General features: G+C 42.8%; 2 protein-coding genes across 2 annotated transcripts in view; one reads left to right on the top strand and one right to left on the bottom strand.

Annotated features, from left to right (window-relative positions):
- The window catches only part of P2RX7 (purinergic receptor P2X 7), a 51451-nt gene extending 32262 nt beyond the window's left edge, over positions 1–19189 (bottom strand). The window contains exons 1-2 of the mRNA XM_030860297.2: positions 18922–19189; positions 32–200 (exon numbers count right to left, since the gene is read on the bottom strand). Coding sequence (XP_030716157.1) covers positions 32–200; positions 18922–19046 — 294 coding nt within the window. The 5' untranslated portion in view covers positions 19047–19189. The remainder of the gene's footprint in view (positions 1–31; positions 201–18921) is intronic.
- IFT81 (intraflagellar transport 81) overlaps positions 1–24415 on the top strand; it is a 140652-nt gene that overhangs the window by 3370 nt on the left and 112867 nt on the right. The gene's annotated exons all lie outside the window — the stretch shown is intronic.

Below are 24415 nucleotides of genomic sequence, written 5' to 3'. Positions count from 1 at the left end.
GAGTCCTGGGAGGGTGCTGATAAGTGCTCACCTGCAAGGGGACAGTGTAATCTGCCGTGTCGAAGACATTCCACACTACCTTCTTCAGTCCGTTCTCCATAATCTCCTTTTTCACCTCTCCCACCCCTTTCACCTTGGCATGCACAGAACTGATGACAGGTTCTTTCCATTGGTACCGCTTGTCATTCACCAAAGCAAAGCTAAATGGCAGACACAGAAAAGCATCAATGGTTTTCTCAAGTGAGGCACAGTGCATTGGTTTTGGATGCAGGTTCTGAAAGTCACCTCCATTAAAATCCTAGCTTGCTGGGTGACTTCGGGCAAGTGACTTGCCATCTCTGTGACTCATTTTCCTTACCTGTAAAATGGGAAGAATAGTCATACCTACCTCATAGGGTTGTTGTGAGGATGGAACGAGATATGCATGCAAACTCCACAGCGCTATATCTGGAGCATGGTGAGCTTTCACTACATAGAAACTATTGGCCCCAATACCAACTTCTAATATTGCCTAATATGCACCCTAATTTATAGGTTGCCTTCTCAAATACCAAAGTCCACCCCAGGTTGGTCCACCAGCTTTGTTTTGGGGCTCAGTAACACATTAGCATCTTTTTAAGGGTGTGTCCAGCAGGTCAGCCTCCTGTTTTCCAGAAACACCCACCTGATTTACAAATAATATGGATAATAGCAGCTACCCTTTATTGAGCACTTAATACATGCCATGTGCTCTGTATGCATCCTCTCCTTTAATGTTCACAACAGCAATAGGAGATAGTTACTGTAATCATCACCCTTTTGTAGATGAGGGAATGGGCTCAGAGAGGTGAAGGAACTTGCCCAAGGTTACACAGGTAGTCAGTGGCAGGACTGAGGTCCTTGATTGGTCTACCTTATAGCCCAGAGCCAGACCTCTTAACCATGTACTGTACTTGTACCTGCATCATGTGGCTCTGCCTCTGGTTTCCTGCCTTTTGATCCATTCATTAGCTGTTAGTATCTTCTTTAGAATCTGAATCTAAATTATATGGTGGGGGAAGAGAGGGAGAAAGTGGAATTGATAACTAAAAATGGTAGATTCCATCCCCATTTATCTCTTTTCCCTGTCTCCCATTGCCCTGAATAATTGAGTTTATTTTATGTTTTATTTTGGGGGGTTTTTTTGGCCATGCCGTATGGCACATGGGATCCTAGTTCCCTGACCAGGGATTGAACCCACACCCCCATGCAGTGGAAGCATGGAGTCTTAACCACTGGACTGCCAGGAAAGTCCCTTAAGAGTTTATTTTAAATGCTTTGTTTATTCATTTGGCAGGTACCTATTTTGGTCTCTTCCCTCTGCTCAGTCTCTGATATCTGAATGATATTAGGAAGTCTAAGCCAATGGATGCCCTCTATGAGCTGACATTGGGAAACCAAGACACAGTGGGCCAAGGCTTGGTCCCAGCTGTTCTCAACCTTGGCTGTACAGTATAATTACTTAGGGAGCTTTCAAAATTGCAGCTCCCCAGTCTTATCCCTGGAAACTCTGATTCAGAAGGTCTGGAGAGTTAACCAGGTACCTATATATTTTTCTAAAGTTGATTTTAATGCACTGCCAGGGTTGAGGACCCCTGGGACACTCACGGAAAGACAGGTCACATTTGGCAATATGAAGTAATGTACATTTGAAATGCATTCCCCACGCCCCAACAATTCCACTCTTAGGTACGTGCCCCAGAGAAACCCTCAAACATGTGCCCAAGGAGTCATATACAAGAAAGTATAAAGTTGTACTATTTGCAATAGGGAAAACTGGAAATAACCTAAATGTCCTTGAACATTGAATGGGTGAATAAATTGTTGGATTCATCCAATGGGATGTTCTGCAACAGTGAAAATGAATGGAGAGCTGCTTGTATCAATATGGAAATAACATAATATTGAGTAAGCAAAGCATGCCACAGAATGAGAGAAAGTTTAAAGAAATTCAAAAAACATTATATACTTAAACAAATACCTGTCCACGCATATTCATAGCAGCACTATTCACAATAGTCAAAAGGTGGAAACAATCAAAATGTTCATTAAAAGATGAATGGATAAACAAAATGTGGTCTATCCAAACAATGGAATATTATCTACCCACAAAAAGGAATGAAAGGATGCACATGTTATACTGTGGATGAACCTCAAAAAACATTGTGCCAAGTGAAAGAAGACAGACACAAAAGGCCACTTAGTGTATGATTCCACTTATATAAAATGTCCAGAATAGGTAAATCCATTGAGACAGAGAGTGAATTTATGGCTGCCAGGGGCTGGGGGAAGAGGTAAATTGGAAGTAACCGCATAATGAAGTTTGCGTTTTGGGAGATAAAAATGTTTTGGAACTAGATAGAGGTGGTGGTTGCACAGCATTGTGAAGGCACTAAATGCCACTGACTTGTTCACTTTAAATCGTTGATTTTTATGTTCTATGAATTTCACCTCAATTAAAAAAAGGAAACAGGAAACTTCCACAAGCCTCTTAGATAGATAGCCTCATCCATCAGAGGGCAGACAGCAGAAGCAAGAACTATAATCCTGCAGCCTGTGGAACAAAAACCACATTCACATAGACAAGATGAAAAGGTAGAGGGCTATGTACCAGATGAAGGAACAAGATAAAACCCCAGAAAAACAACTAAATGAAGTGGAGATAGGCAACCTTCCAGAAAAAGAATTCAGAATAATGATAGTGAAGATGATCCAGGACCTCGGAAAAAGAATGGAGGCAAAGATCGAGAAGATGTAAGAAATGTTTAACAAAGACCTAGAAGAATTAAAGAACAAACAAACAGAGATGAACAATACAATAACCAAAATGAAAACTACACTAGAAGGAATCAATAGCAAAATAACTGAGGCAGAAGAACGGATAAGTGACCTGGAAGACAGAATGGTGGAATTCACTGCTGCAGAACAGAATAAAGAAAAAAGAATGAAAAGAAATGAAGACAGCCTAAGAGACCTCTGGGACAGCATTAAATGCAACAACATTCGCATTATAGGGGTCCCAGAAGGAGTAGAAAGAGAGAAAGGACTTGAGAAAATATTTGAAGAGATTATAGTCGAAAACTTCCTAACATGGGAAAGGAAATAGCCACCCAAGTCCAGGAAGCACAGAGAGTCCCATACAGGATAAACCCAAGGAGAAACACGCTGAGATATGTAGTAATCAAATTGGCAAAAATTAATGACAAAGAAAAATTATTGATAGCAGCAAAGGAAAAATGACAAATAACATACAAGGGAACTCCCATAAGGTTAACAGCTGATTTCTCAGCAGAAACTCTACAAGCCAGAAAGGAGTGGGATGATATACTTAAAGTGATGAAAGGGAAGAACCTACAACCAAGATTACTCTGCCCAGCAAGGATCTCATTCACATTTGATGGAGACATCAAAAGCTTTACAGACAAGCAAAAGCTAAGAGAATACAGCAACCCCAAACCAGCTCTACAACAAATGCTAAAGGAACTTCTCTAAGTGGGAAACACAAGAGTTCCCCAAACAAAACACAAATGTTTTGTTCCCACAAAAACCCAAAACAATTAAGAAAATGGTAATAAGAACATACATATCAATAACTACGTTGGACGTGAATAGATTAAATGCTCCAACCAAAAGACACAGGCTTGCTGAATGGATACAAAAACAAGACCCATATATATGCTGTCTACAAGAGACCCACTTCAGACCTAGGGACACATACAGACTGAAAGTGAGGGGATGGAAAAAGATATTCCATGCAAATGGAAATCAAAAGAAAGCTGGAGTAGCAATGCTCCTATCAGATGAAATAGACTTTCAAATAAAGAATGTTGCAAGAGACAAGGAAAGACACTATATAATGATCAAGGGATCAATCCAAGAAGAAGAAATAACAATTATAAATATATATGCACCCAACATAGGAGCACCTCAATATATAAGGCAACTGCTAACAACTATAAAAGAGGAAATCGACAGTAACACAGTAATAGTGGGGGAATTTAACACCTCACTTACACCAATGGACAGATCATCCAAGCAGAAAATTAATAAGGAAACACAAGCTTTAAATGACACAATAGGCCAGATAGATTTAATTGATATTTATACGACATTCCATCCAAAAGCAGCAGATTACACTTTCTTCTCAAGTGCACACGGAACATTCTCCAGGATAGATCACATCCTGGGTCACAAATCAAGCCTCAGTAAATTTAAGAAAATTGAAATCATATCAAGCATCTTTTCTGACCACAACGCTATGAGATTAGAAATGAATGACAGGGAAAAAAACGTAAAAAATACAAACACATGGATGCTAAACATACGTTACTAAATAACCAAGAGATCACTGAAGAAATCAAAGAGGAAATCAAAAAATACCTAGAGACAAATGACAATGAAAACACGACGATCCAAAACCTATGGGATGCAGCAAAAGCAGTTCTAAGAGGGAAGTTTATAGCTATACAAGCCTACCTCAAGAAACAAGAAAATCTCAAATAAACAATCTAATGTTACACCTAAAGGAACTAGAGAAAGAAGAACAAACAAAACCCAAAGTTAGCAGAAGGAAAGAAATCATAAAGATCAGAGCAGAAATAAATGAAATAGAAACAAAGAAAACAATAGCAAAGATCAATAAAACTAAAAGCTGGTTCTTTGAGAAGATAAACAAAATTGATAAACCATTAGCCAGACTCATCAAGAAAAAGAGGGAGAGGACTCAGATCAATAAAAGTAGAAATGAAAAAGGAGAAGTTACAACAGACACCGCAGAAATACAAAGCATCCTAAGAGACTACTACAGGCAACTCTATGCCAATAAAATGGACAACCTGGAAGAAACGGACAAATTCTCAGAAAGGTATTACCTTCCAAGACTGAACCAGGAAGAAATAGAAAATATGGACAGACTAATCACAAGTAATGAAATTGAAACTGTGATTAAAAATCTTCCAACAAACAAATGTCCAGGACCTGATGGCTTCACAGGTGAATTCTGTCAAACATTTAGAGAAGAGATAACACCATCCTTCTCAAACTCTTCCAAAAAATTGCATAGGAAGGAAAACTCCCAAACTCATTTTGTGAGGCCACCATCACCCTGATACCAAAACCAGACAAAGGTACTACAAAAAAAGAAAATTACAGACCAATATCACTGATGAATATAGATGAAAAAATCCTCAACAAAATACTAGCAAACAGAATCCAACAACACACTAAAAAGATCATACACCATGATCAAGTGGGATTTATCCCAGAGATGCAAGGATTCTTCAATATACACAAATCAATCAATGTGATACACCATATTAACAAATTGAAGAATAAAAACCATATGATCATCTCAATAGATGCAGAAAAAGCTTTTGACAAAATTCAACACCCATTTATGATAAAAACTCTCCAGAAAGTGGGCATAGAGAGAACCTATTTCAACATAATAAAGGCCATATATGACAAACCCAAAGCAAACATCATTCTCAATGGTGAAAAACTGAAAGCATTTCCTGTAAGATCAGGAACAAGACAAGGATGTCCACTCTCACCACTATTATTCAACATAGTTTTGGAAGTCCTAGCTATGGCAATCAGAGAAGAAACAGAAATAAAAGGAATACAAATTGGAAAAGAAGAAGTAAAACTGTCACTGTTTGAAGATGACATGATACTATACATAGAGAATCCTAAAGATGCCACCAGAAAACTACTAGAGCTAATCAATGAATTGGTAAAGTTGCAGGATATAAAATTAATGCACAGAAATCTCTTGCATTCCTATACACTAATGATGAAAAATCTGAAAGAGAAACTAAAGAAGCAATCCCATTTACCCCTGCAACAAAAAGAATAAAATACCTAAGAATAAACCTACCTAGGGAGACAAAAGACCTGTATGCAGAAAACTATAAGACACTGATGAAAGAAATTAAAGATGATACCAACAGATGGAGAGATATACCATGTTCTTGGATTGAAACAATCAATATTGTGAAAATGACTATACTACCCAAAGCAATCTACAGATTCAATGCAATCCCTATCAAATTACCAACGGCATTTTTTACAGAACTAGAACAAAAAATCTTAAAATTTGTATGGAGACACAAAAGACCCCGAATAGCCAAAGCAGTCTTGAGGGAAAGAAGCATTGCTGGAGGAATCAGACTCCCTGACTTCAGACTATACTACAAAGCTACAGTAATCAAGACAATATGGTACTAGCACAAAAACAGAAATATAGATCAATGGAACAGGATAGAAAGCCCAGAGATAAACCTACGCACCTATGGTTGACTAATCTATGACAAAGGAGGCAAGGATATACAATGGAGAAAAGTGAGTCTCTTCAATAAGTGGTGCTGGGAAAACTGGACAGCTATATGTAAAAGAATGAAATTAGAACACTCCCTAACACCATACACAAAAATAAACTCAAAATGGATTCGAGACCTAAATGTAAGACCAGACACTATAAAACTCTTAGAGGAAAACATAGGAAGAACACTCTTTGACATAAATCACAGCAAGATCTTTTTTGATCCACCTCCTAGAGTAATGGAAATAAAAACAAAAATAAACAAATGGGACCTAATGAAACTTAAAAGCTTTTGCACAGCAAAGGAAACCATAAACAAGATGAAAAGACAACTCTCAGAATGGGAGAAATATTTGCAAACGAATCATCGGAGAAATGATTAATCTCCAAAATATATAAACAGCTCATGCAGTTCAATATTAAAAAAACAAACAACCCAATCCAAAAATGGGCAGAAGACCTAAATAGACATTTTTCCAAAGAAGACATACAGATGGCCAAGAAGCACATGAAAAGCTGCTAAACATCACTAATTATTAGAGAAATGCAAATCAAAACTACAATGAGGTGTCACCTCACACCAGTTAGAATGGGCATCATCAGAAAATCTACAAACAACAAATGCTGGAGAGGATGTGGAGAAAAGGGAACCCTCCTGCACTGTTGGTGGGAATGTAAATTGATACAGCCACTATGGAGAACAGTATGGAGGTTCTTTAAAAAACTAAAAATAGAATTACCATATGATCCAGCAATCCCACTACTAGGCATATACCCAGAGAAAGCCATAATTCAAAAAGACACATGCACCCCAATGTTCATTGCAGCACTATTTACAATAGTCAGGTCATGGAAGCAGCCTAAATGCCCATCGACAGACGAATGGATAAAGGAGTTGTGGTACCTATATACAATGGACTATTACTCAGCCATAAAAAGGAACGAAATTGAGTCATTTGTTGAGACATGGATGCATCTAGAGACTGTCATACGGAGTGAAGTAAGTCAGAAAGAGAAAAACAAATAACATATATTAACGCATATGTGTGGAACCTAGAAAATGGTACAGATGAACCATTTTGCAGAGCAGAAATTGATACACAGAAGTAGAGAAAAAAACGTATGGACACCAAGGGGGGAAAGCAGTGGGGGGTGTTGGGGTGGTGTGATGAATTGGCAGATTGAGATTGACATGTATACACTGATGTGTATAAAATGGATGACTAAAAAAAAAAAAGGATGACTAATAAGAACCTGCTGTATAAAAAAAAATTAAATTAAAAAAGGAAAAAATATTTTTTATAGATATAGACATACGTTGTAGAAGTATTAAAACAAACATAGAGGGCTTCCCTGGTGGTGCAGTGGTTGAGAGTCCACCTGCCGATGCAGGGGACATGGGTTCGTGCCCTGGTCTGGGAAGTTCCCACATGCCGTGGAGCGGCTGGGCCCGTGAGTCGTGGCCGCTGAGCCTGCGCGTCCGGAGCCTGTGCTCCGCAACGGGAGGGGCCACAGCAGTAAGAGGTCCGCGTACCGCAGAAAAAAAAACACAGAAAAAACAAAAAAACATAGAATAACAAACACCAAATTCAAGGGGGATATTTATAAGGGAAGATGAAAGAGAATGGGATAAAGGCTAGGTTTTCAGGGAGCAAAAACTGGGTTAGTAATTAAGTTTGATGGTCCTACCTGAGTGTTTATTATTCTCGATATATTTTCGTATTTCTATAACATTCATCAAGAAAGCTCATCAAGAAAGACGCTGGGTTGGCCTTCCCTGGCCTTCCAGTGGGTAAGACTCCACACTCCCAATGCAGGGGGCCTGGGTTTGATTCCTCGTTCGGGAACTAGATCCCACGTGCATGCCTCAACTAAGAGTCTGCATGCTACAACTAAGAGTCCGCATGCCGCAACTAAAGATCCCACATGCCAAAACGAAGATCCCACGTGCTGCAGTTAAGACCTGGTGCAGCCTAAATAAATAAATATATTTTTAAAAAAATGAAAGACGTTGGGGCCAGAGATCCAGATTTGAGATCCAATCAGCATATATGAGACAGAGCTATTCAATGTAATTCCATAGACAAATACAGTAATACTTACTCAACAATATATTTCAGTCTAGCATCACAACGTGCACATGTATGTGCAATGTTCTTTTGTGCTGGATGCTGCAACAGCCTCCCAGTATAACACTGGGTCAGTTTGGCCCTCCATTTGGGAAGCTCAGTCTCTCATATTCATCCCAAAATGCACAACATGTTATAGATCAGCCTTAATGGAATCCAACCCTCTCATAAATCAGAAAACTTGCCTTTATATAATAACGAACATATCATTTTAAGAATTGGGGCTTCCCTGGTGGCGCAGTGGTTGAGAGTCCGCCTGCCTATGCAGGGGACACGGGTTCGTGCCCTGGTCCGGGAAGATCCCACATGCCACGGAGCAGCTGGGCCCGTGAGCCATGGCCGCTGAGCCTGCGCGTCCGGAGCCTGTGCTCCGCAACGGGAGAGGCCGCAACAGTGAGAGGCCCGCGTACCACCAAAAAAAAAAAAAAAGAATTAAAATGCTTCAGAGATGCGTCAAAGGGAAAAAAAAGGAAGAGAAAGAGTTTGCAGTATCCTGCCCTATGGAAGGAACATTCTAATGACTGTCCCAGCAGCTCTCTCCTCACCTGCTTGGTGACTCAGACAAGCCATGCCACCTCTCTGGGCCATGGATTTAGTCCCTGAATGAGGGGATAACTGCCTGGCTCCCTAATCCCTATGACCTTTTGTCTCTAAGAAGCTACTATTCTCTGCATTCTGAAGAGGGCAAAACCACTGGTCCCTGGAGCGAACAGGGCAGCTGGGGTTTCAGCCGGGCCTTGTAGGATGAGTAGAGAGCGGGGAGAGGAAAGCTGAAGAGTCTGGGAAGGTGGAAGAGAATGAATGTGATAGAAACCTGGGTCCTCACAGGCCAGGCTGGCTGAAGAGGAGAGCTGTAGAGGGGCAGAGGAGGGAAGGATGGAGAGTGAGGTCAGCCCAGGGAGTCCTCAGTGGCACACTGCACCTGACTCACCAGATGTAGAGCAAGGTGCCCACTATGAAGAGCTTCTTCAGAGTCCCAATCCATAAGTTTTCAATGAGAACAACTTTCGCAGACGTATGCTGGCATCTCAGGTGGAATCGACTGTAAGCCATGGTAAGAGAGTCCTCAAAGCACCACGAGGAGGAAGTGCCTCTCAGCAAAGCCTGACTTGCCCTCACAGAGCTCACTGAACAAAGGTAACACTAGAGTGAAAGGATGTGACCTGAAAGTGAACTACCCTTCCATCAGGTTAACTGACGCTTACACCGGGGGCCAATAGATATTTTCGTGGGCCTCCAAGAGAACCATTGGTCCTGCACCCTCTGTGCCTCATGGAGAAGTTGAGCCTGCATCCTCTGTGTCTTATATTTAAAATCCCAGGAGAAGAATCTGATTATGTCCAACCCTGATCCATTCAGCTGTAGGCGGAGGTCAGGAAAGGGCCAGGGGCAGCCAGAGATGCACCGAGAAGCAAGTGGAGGAGAGCCTGCATCCCCAAGGCAAGTTAAATGCCGGTTGTGTTAGTTTCCCTTTGCTGCTGTAACAGACCATCATGAACTTTGTGACTTAAAATAACAGAAACATTTTTCTCTTAGTTTTGGGGGTCAGATGCCTAGAATCGTTCTTACAGGACTAAAATCAAGGTGATGGCAGGCCTGGTCCCTTCTGGAGCTCCACTAGAGAGTCTGTTCTCATCTCTTCCAGCTTCTGGAGACTGCCTTGGTATCCCTGGGCTCACAGCCGCATCACTCCAGCCTCAGCTCCTCTTGTCACAGCTCCTTTTTTTGATTTTGACCCTCTTGCCTCCCCTTGATAAGGACTCTTGTGATCACACTGGAGCCACTCAGATAATCAAGAATAATCTGTCCATCTCGAGACCTTGAACTTAATCACATCTTCAAAGTTCCTTTTGCCACAGAAGGTGACATATTCACAAGTTCCAGAGATTAGGACATGGAGATTTTGGTGTGGGGCGGGGAGGCATTATTCAGCCTGTTCTACTCTGCCCCGCCTTTCCTTGAGCTAGCTAGTGAGAGGGTTCAGTTTCTTGTAACCCACAGCTTGGCTAAGACATCACCCGCCCTTCTAATACACTTTGACTATTGCACTTCTTCTCCACCATCTAGTATACCTGCAAAACCCTTCCTTTTCATACTTGCCAAACTATGTCCCCCTCATTCAAAAAACGCCTACTGCAGAACACAATACTTTCTACGCATCCTACTGTATGGAGAGCAGAGAGTGAGTCCTAACCTATTAGTTAACGTTTACCAGCTAGAGGAAATATAATGGATACATGTAAAGGCATTGAGCTCCAAAACTCAGTTATGCATATACAGGCCATGGACCACCCAGATTGGCAGAGGTTTAACTTAGAGACCCAAAATTTTAAATAACTCTAAACCCATATTAACCAATGTTATGTTATATCATCTAGAAAACAAAACCCAAAAAACTAGTGTTGTCTAAAACTTTGGTGAGAGAAGTAGAATATTCCACATGAGGGTGGTGATAAGCCAATGCCCTATGCCCTAATTAGGCAGCAAGCAGTGGGAGCCCCGAGTTCAGGTCTTATAAGCCACATTTTTTAAGAGAATCCCTTTTGCTGTTGTAAAAGTAGAAGTTTCACAGAAAAGCACAAAGAACATGAAAAGGTTCCAACGTTCTCCCTCCCAGAGGTTTTCACTGTGGAAACTTTGAGAGTATCTTCCAGATGTCTCTTTATGCCCCCACCTAGACACACAAACATGGCCATGCTCTACATGCTATTATATAACCTGCTGTTTTTACTCAATAATATGTTATTAACTCTTTCCACAACAGTATTGATAAATGTATGATAAAGATAGATCTATGATATGTAACCACTTTGAATAGTTACAGAGTATTCTAGTATTCAGGTTGGAACATATGAAATTGCCCATTTTGTAGACCAAAACAGTAGAATATTGGCAATTTCATACGGTTCAGCCTAAGAAGTGAATTGTGAAAATTTGCCAGCTGGTCTCTTACTGATGGATATTTAAATGGAACTTTTGTTCATTTTTCCCACTTATAAACATTTTTGATAATCTTGATATAGCTTTTACTACATGCCAAGCACTCTTCTAAGTGTATATTAATAATAAATATTAACTCTTTCAATCCTAACCTTCCCAAAAATAATCCTGTAAAGAAGCTATAGTGTTACCCACACCTTATAGCTGAACAAACTGTGGCACAGAGAAAGTGCGCCCAAGTTCACATAGTGCTATAGACTGAATGTTTGAGACCCCCCAAAATTCATAAGTTGAAACCTAACCCCTATGCGTTTGTATGAGGAGGTGGGGCCTTTGGGAAGTGAATAGGTCATGAAGGTGGAGCCCTTACGAATGGGATTAGTGCCCTTATAAAAGAGGCCCCAGAAAAACTTCACCTCTTCTTCCATGTGAGGGTACAGCAAAAAGATGACCATCTATGAACCAGGAAGCAGGTTCTCACCAGATACCATATCTGCTGGCGCATTGATCTTGGAATTTCCAGCTTCTAGAACCATGAGAAATAAATTTCTGTTGTTTATAAGCTACTCAGTCTATGGCATTTTGTTATAGTGGCCCCAGTGAACTAAGACACATAGTAAGTAGCAAAACTGGCTCCACAGCTTATGCTCTTTTGTGTGCTATTGTAAATGGAATTGTTTTCTTAATTTCTTTTTTAGATTGCTCATTGTGGGTGTATAGAAACACAATGGATTTTTTTTTTTTTTTTTTTTTTTTTTTTTTTTTGCGGTACGCGGGCCTTTCACTGTTGTGGCTTCTCCTGTTGCGGAATACAGGCTCTGGACGCGCAGGCTCAGCGGCCATGGCTCACGGGCCCAGCCGCTCCGTGGCATGCAGAATCTTCCCGGACCAGGGCACAAACCCACAGATCTTAACCACTGGACCACCAGGGAAGGCCGCAGCAGTGAGAGGCCCGCGTACCGCAAAAAAAAAAAAAAAAAAAAAGAGTAGCCCCGCTCGCCGCAACTAGAGAAAGCCTGCACTCAGCAACGAAGACCCAACGCAGCCAAAAATAAATAAATAAATGAATAAAAGAATATTTTCACACCTGAGGTAAATTCACACCTTAAAATAAATTTCTGGGTCAAAGGATGTGCACATTTTTTATCTTGATTCATTTTGCCAAACCGCAAAATCTTGAAGCACTTCCTGTTTTCACCAGCAAAGCAAGAGTGCATGCACCACAACCCTCAGAATGGGAGAAAATATTTGCAAACGAAGCAGCTGACAAAGGATTAATCTCCAAAATATACAAGTAGCTCATGCAGCTCAATATAAAAAAAACACAACCCAATCCCAAAATGGACGGAAGACCTTTCTCCAAAGAAGACATACAGATGGCCAACAAACACATGAAAAGATGCTCAACATCACTAATCATTAGAGAAATGCAAATCAAAACCACAATGGGATATCACCTCACACCGGTCAGAATGGCCATCATTAAAATCTAGAAACAATAAATGCTGGAGAGGGTGTAGAGAAAAGGGAGCCTTCCTGCCCTGTTGGTGGGAATGTAAATTGATACAGCCACTATGGAGAACAGTATGGAGGTTCCTTAAAAAATGAAAAATAGAACTACCATATGACCCAGCCATCCCACTACTGGGCATATATGCTGAGAAAATTCAAAAAGACACATGTACTGGGGCTTCCCTGGTGGCGCAGTGGTTGAGAGTCCGCCTGCCGATGCAGGGGACACGGGTTCGTGCCCCGGTCCGGGAGGATCCCACATGCCGCGGAGCGTCTGGGCCCGTGAACTATGGCCGCTGAGCCTGCGCGTCTGGAGCCTGTGCTCTGCAACGGGAGAGGCCACGGCAGTGAGAGGCCCACGTACCACAAGAAAAAGATACGTGTACCACAATGTTCATTGCAGCACTATTTACAATAGCCAGGACATGGAAACAACCTAAATGTCCATTGACAGATGAATGGATAAAAAAGATGCGGCACATACATACAATGGAATATTACTCAGCCATACAAAGGAATGAACTTGAGTTATTTGTAGTGAGGTAGATGGACCTAGAGTCTGTCATACAGAGTGAAGTAAGTCAGAAAGAGAAAAACGAATACTATATGCTAATGCATATATATGGAATCTAGAAAAATGGTACTGATGAACCTAGTGGTAGGGCAGGAATAAAGATGCAGACGTTGAGAACAGACTTGAGGACACAGGGGGGAAGGGGAGGCTGGGAAGTAGTGAGTGAGTAGCATTAACATATATACACTACCAAATGTAAAGTAGTTAGTGGGAAGCAGCCGCATAGCAGAGGAAGATAAGCTTGGTGCTTTGTGATGACCTAGAGGGGTGGGATAGGGAGGGTCGGAGGGAGGCTTAAGAAGGAGGGGATATGGGGATATATGTATGCATATAGCTGATTCACTTTGTTGTACAGCAGAAACTAACACAACAATGTAAAGTAATTATACTCCAATAAAGATGTATTAAAAAAAAGTGTGCATGCACCACCTTTTAAGAGAGCCTTGACAAACGAGAATGTGGTTATGTGGGGTTGGCTGAGATAGTAAAGGGTCTGGATACTGTGTTAGGGGGACATAGCCAGAGGGACTGGGGCTATTAGTTTGGAGAATTTGAGAAATATAATAGCAGACTGCAGCCATTTGGAAAGTGTCCAGTAGAAAAGGGACCACAGGGCAGAACTCTAATCAAAGGGAAAAATTAGAGGGAGTTAGATTTAGGTTCAATGTAAGGAAGAAATGTCTAACAATTAGAACAGTCCCAGAACAGAACAAGCTTTCCTTGTGGTTGCTAGTTGGTGACGACAGCAACGATGATGATGATGATGATGGTGTCGATAACGATGACAACGTGATGATAATTTTCATTTATCTCATCATCTCCTTTTCTCTCGAGTCTCCTCTCCATCTGCATTTCAACATCATTTCCCATTTTAAAAATAAACCCTCCCTCGACCCCACATTCTTCTCCTTCTACCACTTGATGCCTCTCTTCTCCTTCGTAGCGAAGTCCCTTGAAAAAGTGAGTCACCACATCCATTTCCGCATCTCCATTCACTCCTCTGCTCACTCCAGTCTGGCTCCCCGCCCAGCCCCAGAACTTCTATAAAGCTTCTCGTGCCAAGTGAACAACACCACCATCGGTAAATCCAATAGACACGCCACAGACCTGGCAAATTCTCAGCAGCATTTGACACCAGTGACCATGCACCATCTCCCTGCCTCCCCTTCTTCCCTCAGCTTCCCAGAATCCACATTCTCCTGACTTTCTTTGGTTCTCCACGTTCGCCCTTTCTGAGAATCCTTTGGAGACCTCTGTGCTTCCCATCATTTAAAGGTTAGCATTCCTTAGGGGTCTGTTCTAGGCCCTCTTGCCTTCTCACCTACATCCTCTCTTGCTGGTCAGTTGCAGCTACTTCCATATTTCTAGTTACCATTTGTATGCTGGTGATATATAAATCTACACCTCCAGCTCCAGATTCATATATCCAGCTAAGCATCTGTGTTTGTGTGTCCCATAGATTTGTCAAGCTCAGAGCCTTCAGTTCTGAATTCATCTTCCACCCTAAATGGGCTTTTTTTCCTCACATTTCCTATCCCCATAAGTTCTTCCACCACTCTTCAATTGCCCAAGCCAGAACATGGCACACACCCTGATTCATCCTTTCCCTCATTCCCCCCATCCATTCAATTGTCAAATTTTTTTGTTTTATCTTCCTAATGTTATTCAAGACAGTCTACTTCTCTCCTGTACCACTCCTCAGACCAGATCACCAGATCACCATTAACTCTCTCCTGGATGACCCAATAGCCTCCTACATTGTCTCCCTCCCTCCGTTTGTACTCTTACCTCCTCCATTCTCTGCAGTACTTTAGTGGGAGCTTGGACTCTGGGGTGAGATACTTGGGTTCAACATTGGCTCTACCACTTACTACCTACATGACTTTATGTAAGTAACTTAGCCTTTCTGAGTCATCATTTCTTCTTCTATAATTAGGGGATATTAATATTATATTGGTCAGGGTTTCTAGTTCTAAACAACAGAGTTCACTCTGCCTAGTTTAAGAAGAAAGATTGTCTAGAAAAGGCAAATCTATAGAGGCAGGGAATAGATTAGTGGTTGCCTGGGTCCAGGGGGTGGAAATGGAGAGTGACTGCAAATGGGAATGAGGGATCTTATTGGGGTGATGAAATGTTCTAAAACTGGATTATGATGACGGTTGTACAACTTGGCAAATTTACTAAAAATCATTGAAGTGTATGCTTAAAATTGGTGATTTTGTGATATATAAATTTATACCCCAATAAAGTTGTTAAAAAGTAAAGGAAGAAAGAGATTTTAAAGGACATTAGGCAGTTCTTACAATCTCTTGGAGGACCAAAAACCAGGATTGCTGAGACACTACACAGCCAGGAACAACACCCAGAGAGCAGGGACTGTTCCAGAGAAAAGACTTGGCCAGCCACTGCTAAGCCCTAAGGTGGGAACTCATGCCAATAATGTTTGGGAATGAGTGCCAGAATCTTAGTCACTGCCATCCCCAATGAGCTGAATGCCTGGGGCTATACCTCCTATAGTAGGCTGAATAATGGCCCCAAAGCTATCAGGTCCTAATCCCCAGAATTTATAACTGTTACCCTATTTGGGAAAAGGGTCTTTACAGATGTGATTAAGTTAAGGATTTTTAGATGGTGAGATGATCCTGGATTATCAAGTTAGGCCCTACGTGCCATCATATGTGTTCTTATAAGAGAGAGACAGAGGGAGATTTCATGCATGCGCGTGCGCACACACACACACACACACATATAGAGGAGAAAGTTTTGTGAAGGTGGAGCAGAGTCAAGGATGCTGGCCTTGAAGATTGGAGTGATGTGATCACAAGCCAGGGAACACAGGCCACCCCCAGAAGCTGGAAGAGGCAAGGAAGGATTCTCCCCTGGAGACTTGGAGGGAGCGTGGCCCTGCCAACACCTTGATTTTGGCCCAGTGATACTGATTTTAGATGTCTCTAGAACTGTGAGAGAATAAATCGTTGTTTTAAGTTACCAAGTTTGTGGTTAATTGTTACAGCAATGACAGGCAACTGACAACTGGGCAAGAGAACAATTACAAGAGGTCCACATACTGCTTATTCAGACATTTAAAAGTCATAACAGACTTTTTTTTGTATAAATTTATTTATTTTTGGCTGCGTTGGGTCTTCGTTGCTGCACGTGGGCTTTCTCTGGTTGCGGTGAGCAGGGGCTGCTCTTTGTTGCGGTGTGTGGGTGGTTTCTCTTGTTGTGGAGCATGGGCTCTAGGCACGCGGGCTTCAGTAGTTGTGGCGCACGGGCTCAGTAGTTGCGGCTCGCGGGCTCTAGGGCACAGGCTCAGTAGTTGTGGCACACAGGCTTAGTTGCTCTGCAGCATGTGGGATCTTCCTGGACAAGGGCTCAAACCCATGTCCCCTGCGTTGGCAGGTGGATTCTTAACCACTGCGCCACCAGGGAAGTCCCTAAAAGTCATAACAGACTTTAAAATGAAACGTGTTTTTTCATCTACCCAGACATACCTTCATTACAACCTGGAAGGCCCGATTCAAATTTAGAATTCTTGGACTCCTCAGAATTCTGTGCCAGAACTTGGAAGCATTGGTTGAAGAGGCCTCTGACCCTTATCCCTTAGCCCACCCCCCTTCTCATCTCACTCTGGCTCCTCCCAGCTCTGTGAGGGCCTCGTGCATCTATGTATGGATGCCCTGCACTGTATGCCTAAGCCCCCTCCACACCCTCCACCTGCATTCAGCTGCCCCTTGGCCATCCCTTGATCTCAGGAGCATGCCCCTGGGTGCTATGGTCTCCTCTCAAGAGGATAAATCTGTGAAAAGGTTAAGGGCCATTTGGGAAGAGAATTCTGGGGTCCTACATACCGAGCATGGTGGGATGGGGGGAGTGCATCCAGTGCTCTGGATTGGCACATTCTGCCCCTGAGGCAGCAGACTTCTAAGGGGACACCCATATTTCCTGTATCCTGGCATACACACCCTGCCTAATCCCCCAAACTTTGAGTATGATGGAAATGCTTCCACAATTAGATTATACTATACAGTTGACCTGAATCTAGCAAGATCATCTGAGTGGGCCTGACCCAAACACATGAGTCCTTTAAAAGCAGAGAATTTCCTTTGGCTGGTCCCAGAAGAGAGGTCAAAGATTTGAGGCATGAAAACATTGTATCATCACTGGCTTGAAGATGGAAGGGGCCATATGGTAAATAGTGCAAGTGGTCTCTAGGATCTGAGAGTGGCCCCTGGCCACTGGCCCGCGCACCGCGATGAAGAGTGGCCCCCGCTTGCCACAACTAGAGAAAGCCCTCGCACAGAAACGAAGACCCAACATAGCAAAAATAAATAAATAAAAATAAATAAATAAAATAAAATAAATAAAATAATAAAATAAAATAAAAGTTTACCAAGCGATCCACCAATTCCATTTTTAGGTACATACCCAAGAAAACTGAAGACATGTTCATACAAAAATGTGTACACAAACGTTCACAGCAGCATTGTTCATCATAGCTGAAAATTGGAAACAACCCAAATTTCCACCCAAAAGTGGTATATCCATATAATGGAGTATTACTCAGCCAAAAAAAAAAAAGGAGTGCAGTAGAGATACATATTCCAACATGGATGAACCTTGAAAACATAATGCTAAGTGGAAGAAGCCAGACACAAATGATCACATATTGCATGATTCCATTTATAATGAAATATCCAGAATATGCAAATCCATAGAGACAGAAAGTAGATCAGTGGGTGCCTGGAGCTGCAGGGGAATAGGAGGATTGAGAGTGATGGTTAAGGGATGAGGGAGTGGGTTGGTGTTTTTTTTTTTGAGGCGATGAAAATATTCTAAAATTGATTGTGGTGATGGTTGCACAACTCTTTGAATATAGTAAAAACTACTGAATTATACACTTTAAATGAGTGAGTTGAATGGTATGTGAATTATATCTCAATAAGTTGTTAAAAAAAAAAAAAAAAAAGAGCAAGGAGGGTCTTTCTGACCCTGGTGAGGACCTAAAGTTACATTTACAGGTCTGGTCCTATTCCTCCCCCTAAGCGGTGATGACTCGTGTAGATGCCAGCATTATCACCAGGCGTGCCCTGAATCCTTGACTCCTTCCTGGGAATCCAGGGTGTTGCCCTGCATTTTCTCACCTGCCCCAGGCATGCCCTGCCCAGCTCACCCCAGCAGTCCTGGGTTAGAACCCAAAGTGTCACCCTCCTTTCTTGTGGCTTCTCCCTGCAGGAAACTGGCATACTTCCTCCCGCCTGCTGCTTCCTCCCCTGACTCCCACTTCTCCCCAGCTTGCTGTGAGCCTTATGTCTCAGATTTTAAAACCACAGGGAATTCAGGATGTGCACAAGAAGCTGGACCTTGAGGTTTTCTGTGCTGCCAGCCACTGCAGAGATTTAAAGTCATCCCCACAGCCCACTTACCTAATGTAGGAGAAGAACAACACATGGAAGAACCATTTAATGGTGCCATAATTCATGCTCTGGATCTGGATGACTTTGTTTGTCTCATACTGGAAAACATCGTTCCAGCTGCAACAGGCTGTCATGGTGAGAGGCTCGCTCTCCACTCGGGGCTGGACCAGGGCTCAACCCTCCCAGACCGGCCACAGCAGACCCAACAGTAAGAGGAAAATGAAACGTCCTTATTCTTAGCAGGAACCTTTAAGTTTGAATTCCTCCAGTGATGTCAGAGTCGGGGCGGGCACTGGCAGCTGCCCAAGGTGTGGCTGAGAATAAACAAGAAAAGCCAAGTCCTACAGGCCCAGCTGGCAGATGTCCCCGCCCCAGCTGGCCTCCCCCGGATGCCTGCACAAAGATGGTGTTCAAAGGAAAGGCATTTTAAGAATTCTGCCTTATCCCCTTTTTCCTTTCACTTTTTTGGGGCTCATGTCAGTTGGGGTAAAGGGGCAGCCCTTCAAATGTCAGGAGACCCAGAGCTTCCACTGTGCCTTAAGAAAGAGCCTAGATCTTTCCATTGCCTCAAGCCCCACTCAGAGACTGATTAGTTCATTTCTACAACCCTTTATTTAGCCCCAGATGTATGTGAACACTGGATGAATGAAGGTCTCCCCGCTCCTCCCTCCCTCACGTCCTCACAACACTCTGGTCTGTAGAGGAGGAATTAGATTTGCTGGGGGCTGGGTTTGGGGGAGGACTTTATTTCTATGCTGGATATTTCCTGCCTGACCCTCAAGATCCACTTTCCACTCTGCTTCATTCCCCCGGGAGGTCAACCCATGACCTAGCCCAATCAGCCTAAGAAACAAACCTGCCATCCAACAAAATGAGGTTGGTTTATTGACCCATTCAATGAGGGAGTATACAAACAAAGGGATAGAATTATCATCAGATTCTGGGGAAGGTGGAGTTTAGATCAAATTTAAATGAAATCAAGTTTTCACAGGTTCAAAGCAAAGCAGTTTTATATAAAACAGTCAACTTTAGATCTGGATTGCAAAGTGGACCCAGGGCCCTGTTTCCTTGGAAGCAATAAAGCTAAGATAGATGTTGCTTGTTGTTTCCAGAAACCCAATATCTGAAGTTCTGCACCTGAGCTGCAAATCGAGGCTGCCTCTCTGTTTCAAGGTGACTTAGATCCTCCAGGCAAAACAGGAACATTTCATTCTTACAGATGCAATTTCAAATAGCAAAGTTTGTGATAGTCTATGATTTTAGAGGGTGATGTTTCTCAGTAAGTAACAAAGTAGCAGTCACTCACTCAAAGATGGGGGCTATTATCACCTTACAGCTACACAGAAATACTGTTTCGTGTTCCCTGTGCTGTGGACTTCACCCATTTCTGCTCTTCCTGTCTGTGGAATGTGGTTAAGACTCTGCGCTCCCAATGCAGGGTGCCCGGGTTCCATCCCTGGTCAGCCCGCATGCCACAACTAAAAGATCCTGCATGCCACAACTAAAAGATCCTGTGTGCCACAACTAAGATCCCACAGGCGGCAATGAAAATCCTGCATGCCACAACTAAGACCCACCACAGCCAAATAAATAAATAAATACTAAAAAAAAAAAGATGGTCTCTGGGGAGGGAACAGGGGGATTAGTCAGTGTCAAGAGACTTATCACCTTTCTATGAAGTTTTCTCCACCATATGTATGCATTACTTAAAAAAAACAAACAAACACACACACACACACACACACACACTGATAGATTTTTAAAAGCTATATCTCCAGACCAAACCTGCCTTTTGAGCTCCATACCTGTGGTCTATGAACCTGCAGACCTAAATATCCCGCAGACACTTCAAATCACAACTTAAAAACGGAACATTTTCCCATAAAATAATAGTGTGAGCAAAGACTAATTAGAGCAAAAGAGTGGAGACAGTAAATGGGGTCTACATTTCCTGTTAGCTTGGCTATGTGAGAAGAGGGGTAAGGGAGATTTTTTAATGGGGGTCATAGAGTCAAGGGAAGATTGGTGTGTGTGGTTAAAAAAACCAAAAAAAAAAAAAAAACCCAAAAATAAAATCAGGGGAGAAAGAAATTACTCAAAATGTGATCTCACAGCAATTGTCCAGCTATTTACAGGAGGTCGGTGGAGGGGAGGGGATGTGCTATTCTAACTTTTCATATTTAAAAAGATGTGTAGGGCTTCCCTGGTGGCGCAGTGGTTGAGAGTCCGCCTGCTGATGCAGGGGACACGGGTTCGTGCCCCGGTCCGGGAAGATCCCACGTGCCGCGGAGCGGCTGGGCCCGTGAGCCATGGCCGCTGAGCCTGCGAGTCCGGAGCCTGTGCTCCGCAACGGGAGAGGCCACAACAGTGAGAGGCCCGCGTACCGCAAAATAAATAAATAAATAAAAGATGTGTAGCTGTTTGAAATGTAATAGAATCATCGAAAGTGAACAAAATCAGCTACACAAAAGGGATATTCAAGTCACCGTTCTGTTTGTGTTGCACACATTTTGCGTTATCGTAGAAATGCAAAGATAACTGGATGCCCTTTGAAATAACTCAACTGATAACTATACCATACCAGCACCGGGCTGATGCTTGGTTCTTTCTCCCACTCAGACTCCTCCTTGGTGTCAAGACTAGGATGGAGGGACTTCCCTCGTGGCGCAGTGGTTAAGAATCCGCCTGCCAATGCAGGGGACACGGGTTTGAGCCCTGGGCCAGGAAGATCCCACATGCCATGGAGCAACTAAGCCCATGCGCCACAACTACTGAGTCGCTCTAGAGCCCGTGAGCCACGACTACTGAAGCCCACGCACCTAGAGCCCGTGCTCTGCAACAAGAGAAGCATGAGAAGCCCGCAATGAGAAGCCTGAGCACCGCAATGAAGAGTAGCCCACTTGCTGCAACTAGAGAAAAGCCCACGTGCAGCAACGAAGACCCAACGCAGCCAAAAATAAATTAAAAAAAAAAAAAAAGACTAGGATGGATTTGCAGTGATGAAAAGATGATGATGAGAGCCTCTTACTCTCCTTCAGGAATATGTTTCAGCCAGGATTCACTGTGGTTTCTTTCTTGGTAACTGGAGCTACTAAAAAAAGCATGTCAAAATGATGTTAATTTCACCTATATTTCTCCATGGCAATTTCTTGTGAACCTGCCGCTCTAACCCTCTCTTCCTTCCTTCTCATCACCTAATTCATAATTCTTATAATAAGTTGGTCAAGAGTCTGTTGCTTAGGGATGTCACAGAGTTAGGAGAAATACCCAGTGCCCTGGTGTTCAAAAGTGTTTTTCCTTGAGTTACACTAAATTGTTGCTGTCTAAGGGAGTGGCCACTAGCCATACGTGGCTATTTAAATTTAAATTAATTAAAATCAAGTGAAATTTAAAATTCAGTCCCTCAGTCCCACTTGCCATAATTCCAGTGCTCAACAGCTACATGTGGCCAATGGCTACCCCAGTGAAGATGTAGAACATTTCTACCACCGGAGAAAGATCTATCGGGCAGCACTACTGACTAAATCTGTGGGATAGAGGAAAAGGTGATATACAGTTGCAAGTAAATGAGGAAGGTGAGGGCGGTCCCAGTCAGATGGCATCTATTTTTTTGTGTGAAATAGGAGGCAAAGTTGCCTGATGAGAGAGAAAGGGAAGGCAGAGGAGTAGGAGGGTCCATGAGAGTGAAGAAGATTCAAAACAGTTGCTATGGTAACCAGGAGAAGAGAGCCAACAAAGAAAACAGGAATTCCAGGGTGGTGCTGAGAATTAAAGACTATGAATTTGTTATTGCAACAGTCTGCATGACTGAGATTATGATAAGGGCCTTCCCACCTACAGGATCCACCTCCCACCTCCCCACCCAGAGACCAACCAGCTCTTGCCAAGTGGTTCAGATAGTTTTAGAGTTTGTAATCACTGATATCTACTACCTTTATTCTGGTCTTCTACATTTGTTCCAGAAACATTGTGAGCAAAGCTACGTCTCTGCCTCGCCTTCCACCTAAGTCACCCTTTTCCTGGGGCTTGTATCCCTTGCCAGCCCCACAATGCAAGGCAAGAAGCTCCTCTTTTCCCCCTAACTCAACCCAAGCACTAGGAATGTCTTGTTTCACTCAATTTATTCTGGGTGTAATTCTTGTATCCTTCTCATGGGTGCTGGATTCTTTCAATCCCAAGATCATCTCTCCACTCCACTCCATCCAAGCCAAATACATATGCTCTTCTTGGAAACTTTTAAAATCCATTTCCTAGTCAAGAGCTGGCCACTTCAGGTGATAACTGAGGTGTTCTGCAATCTTAAACACAGAGGATGGGGAAGGATGGGGTAAACTGTCATTCTTCTTCTAATGGTGGATGGGAGAGAGGTGTTTGGGGTTTCTAGAGGACCAGGGACCTATTGTTTTCTCCATCAGTCTTAGCAGGACAGGTATGAAGACAGTATAGAAAGATATGTGGGCTTTCCTGGTGGCGCAGTGGTTAAGAATCTGCCTGCCAATGCAGGGGACATGGGTTCGAGCCCTGGTCCGGGAAGATCCTACATGCCGTGGAGCAACTAAGCCCGTGTGCCACAACTACTGAGCCTGCATGCCACAACTACTGAAGCCCATGTGCCTAGAGCCCGTGCTCCACGACAAGAGAAGCCACTGCAATGAGAAGCCCGCACACCACAGCGAAGAGTAGCCTTCGCTCGCTGCAACTAAAGAAAGCCCGCATGCAGCAATGAAGATCCAATGCAGCCATAAATAAATTTTTAAAAGAAAAAGAAAAAAAAAAGAAGGATATGTATATTGATCCAGGGCTGAGCTTTTGCTGGGAGTTAAAAACTATGTCATTTAGGGTGTTTCATGTGAAAGTAATAGAATGCTTGATTCAAACTGGCTTAATATGAAATAAATTATTATCTTATATAATAAGATATCGAGAGGGAGGACAAACTTCAGATTGGGTTGATCTTGTGGCTTGACAACATCATCAAGGACCCAGGTTCTTTCTATCTCTCTGCACCACCCCCTTTGTTGTTGCGTTCATCCTCAGAAAGAAAGATCATCAATTCTTTTGTCTCTTTCATGGGAAAATCTTTCTCAGAGCCCCTCTCTCCCCACCTTACTCTACCCTCTAGTACTAGAATTGAGTCACATGCCTGTTCCTTTACTGACAAGGGAGAGGAAATGACCATGACCAACTCGGACCAATCACCTGAGTTCAAGTAGATACTGGGGACTCATCTATAATGTCCACTACTTGGGGACTGGCAATAAAGTAGCTAAAGTGAGGACCACAGGATCTATGCTGGATAGGGAATGAAGTGGAGGAACGAGGGTCCTGAGAGGGAGAGAGTCGAAGGGTCTGGGATTCTGGAGTTCAAAGAACTGCTAAGCCTGCAATAACTGAAAGAACAGAGGATACAAGAGTGTGGTCAGAGAAATGTAAGCCTTTGGAGGAAGATTAGTTCCAGGAAAAACTGAGGTCTAGGACATGGTCAAGGGAGGGGGTGCCTCAA

This window comes from Globicephala melas, chromosome 13 (assembly GCF_963455315.2).
Source record: "Globicephala melas chromosome 13, mGloMel1.2, whole genome shotgun sequence".
In the NCBI taxonomy this organism is placed as follows: domain Eukaryota; kingdom Metazoa; phylum Chordata; class Mammalia; order Artiodactyla; family Delphinidae; genus Globicephala; species Globicephala melas.
Note: the sequence above shows the minus strand (reverse complement) of the source record. Positions and strands in the feature narration are given on the sequence as shown.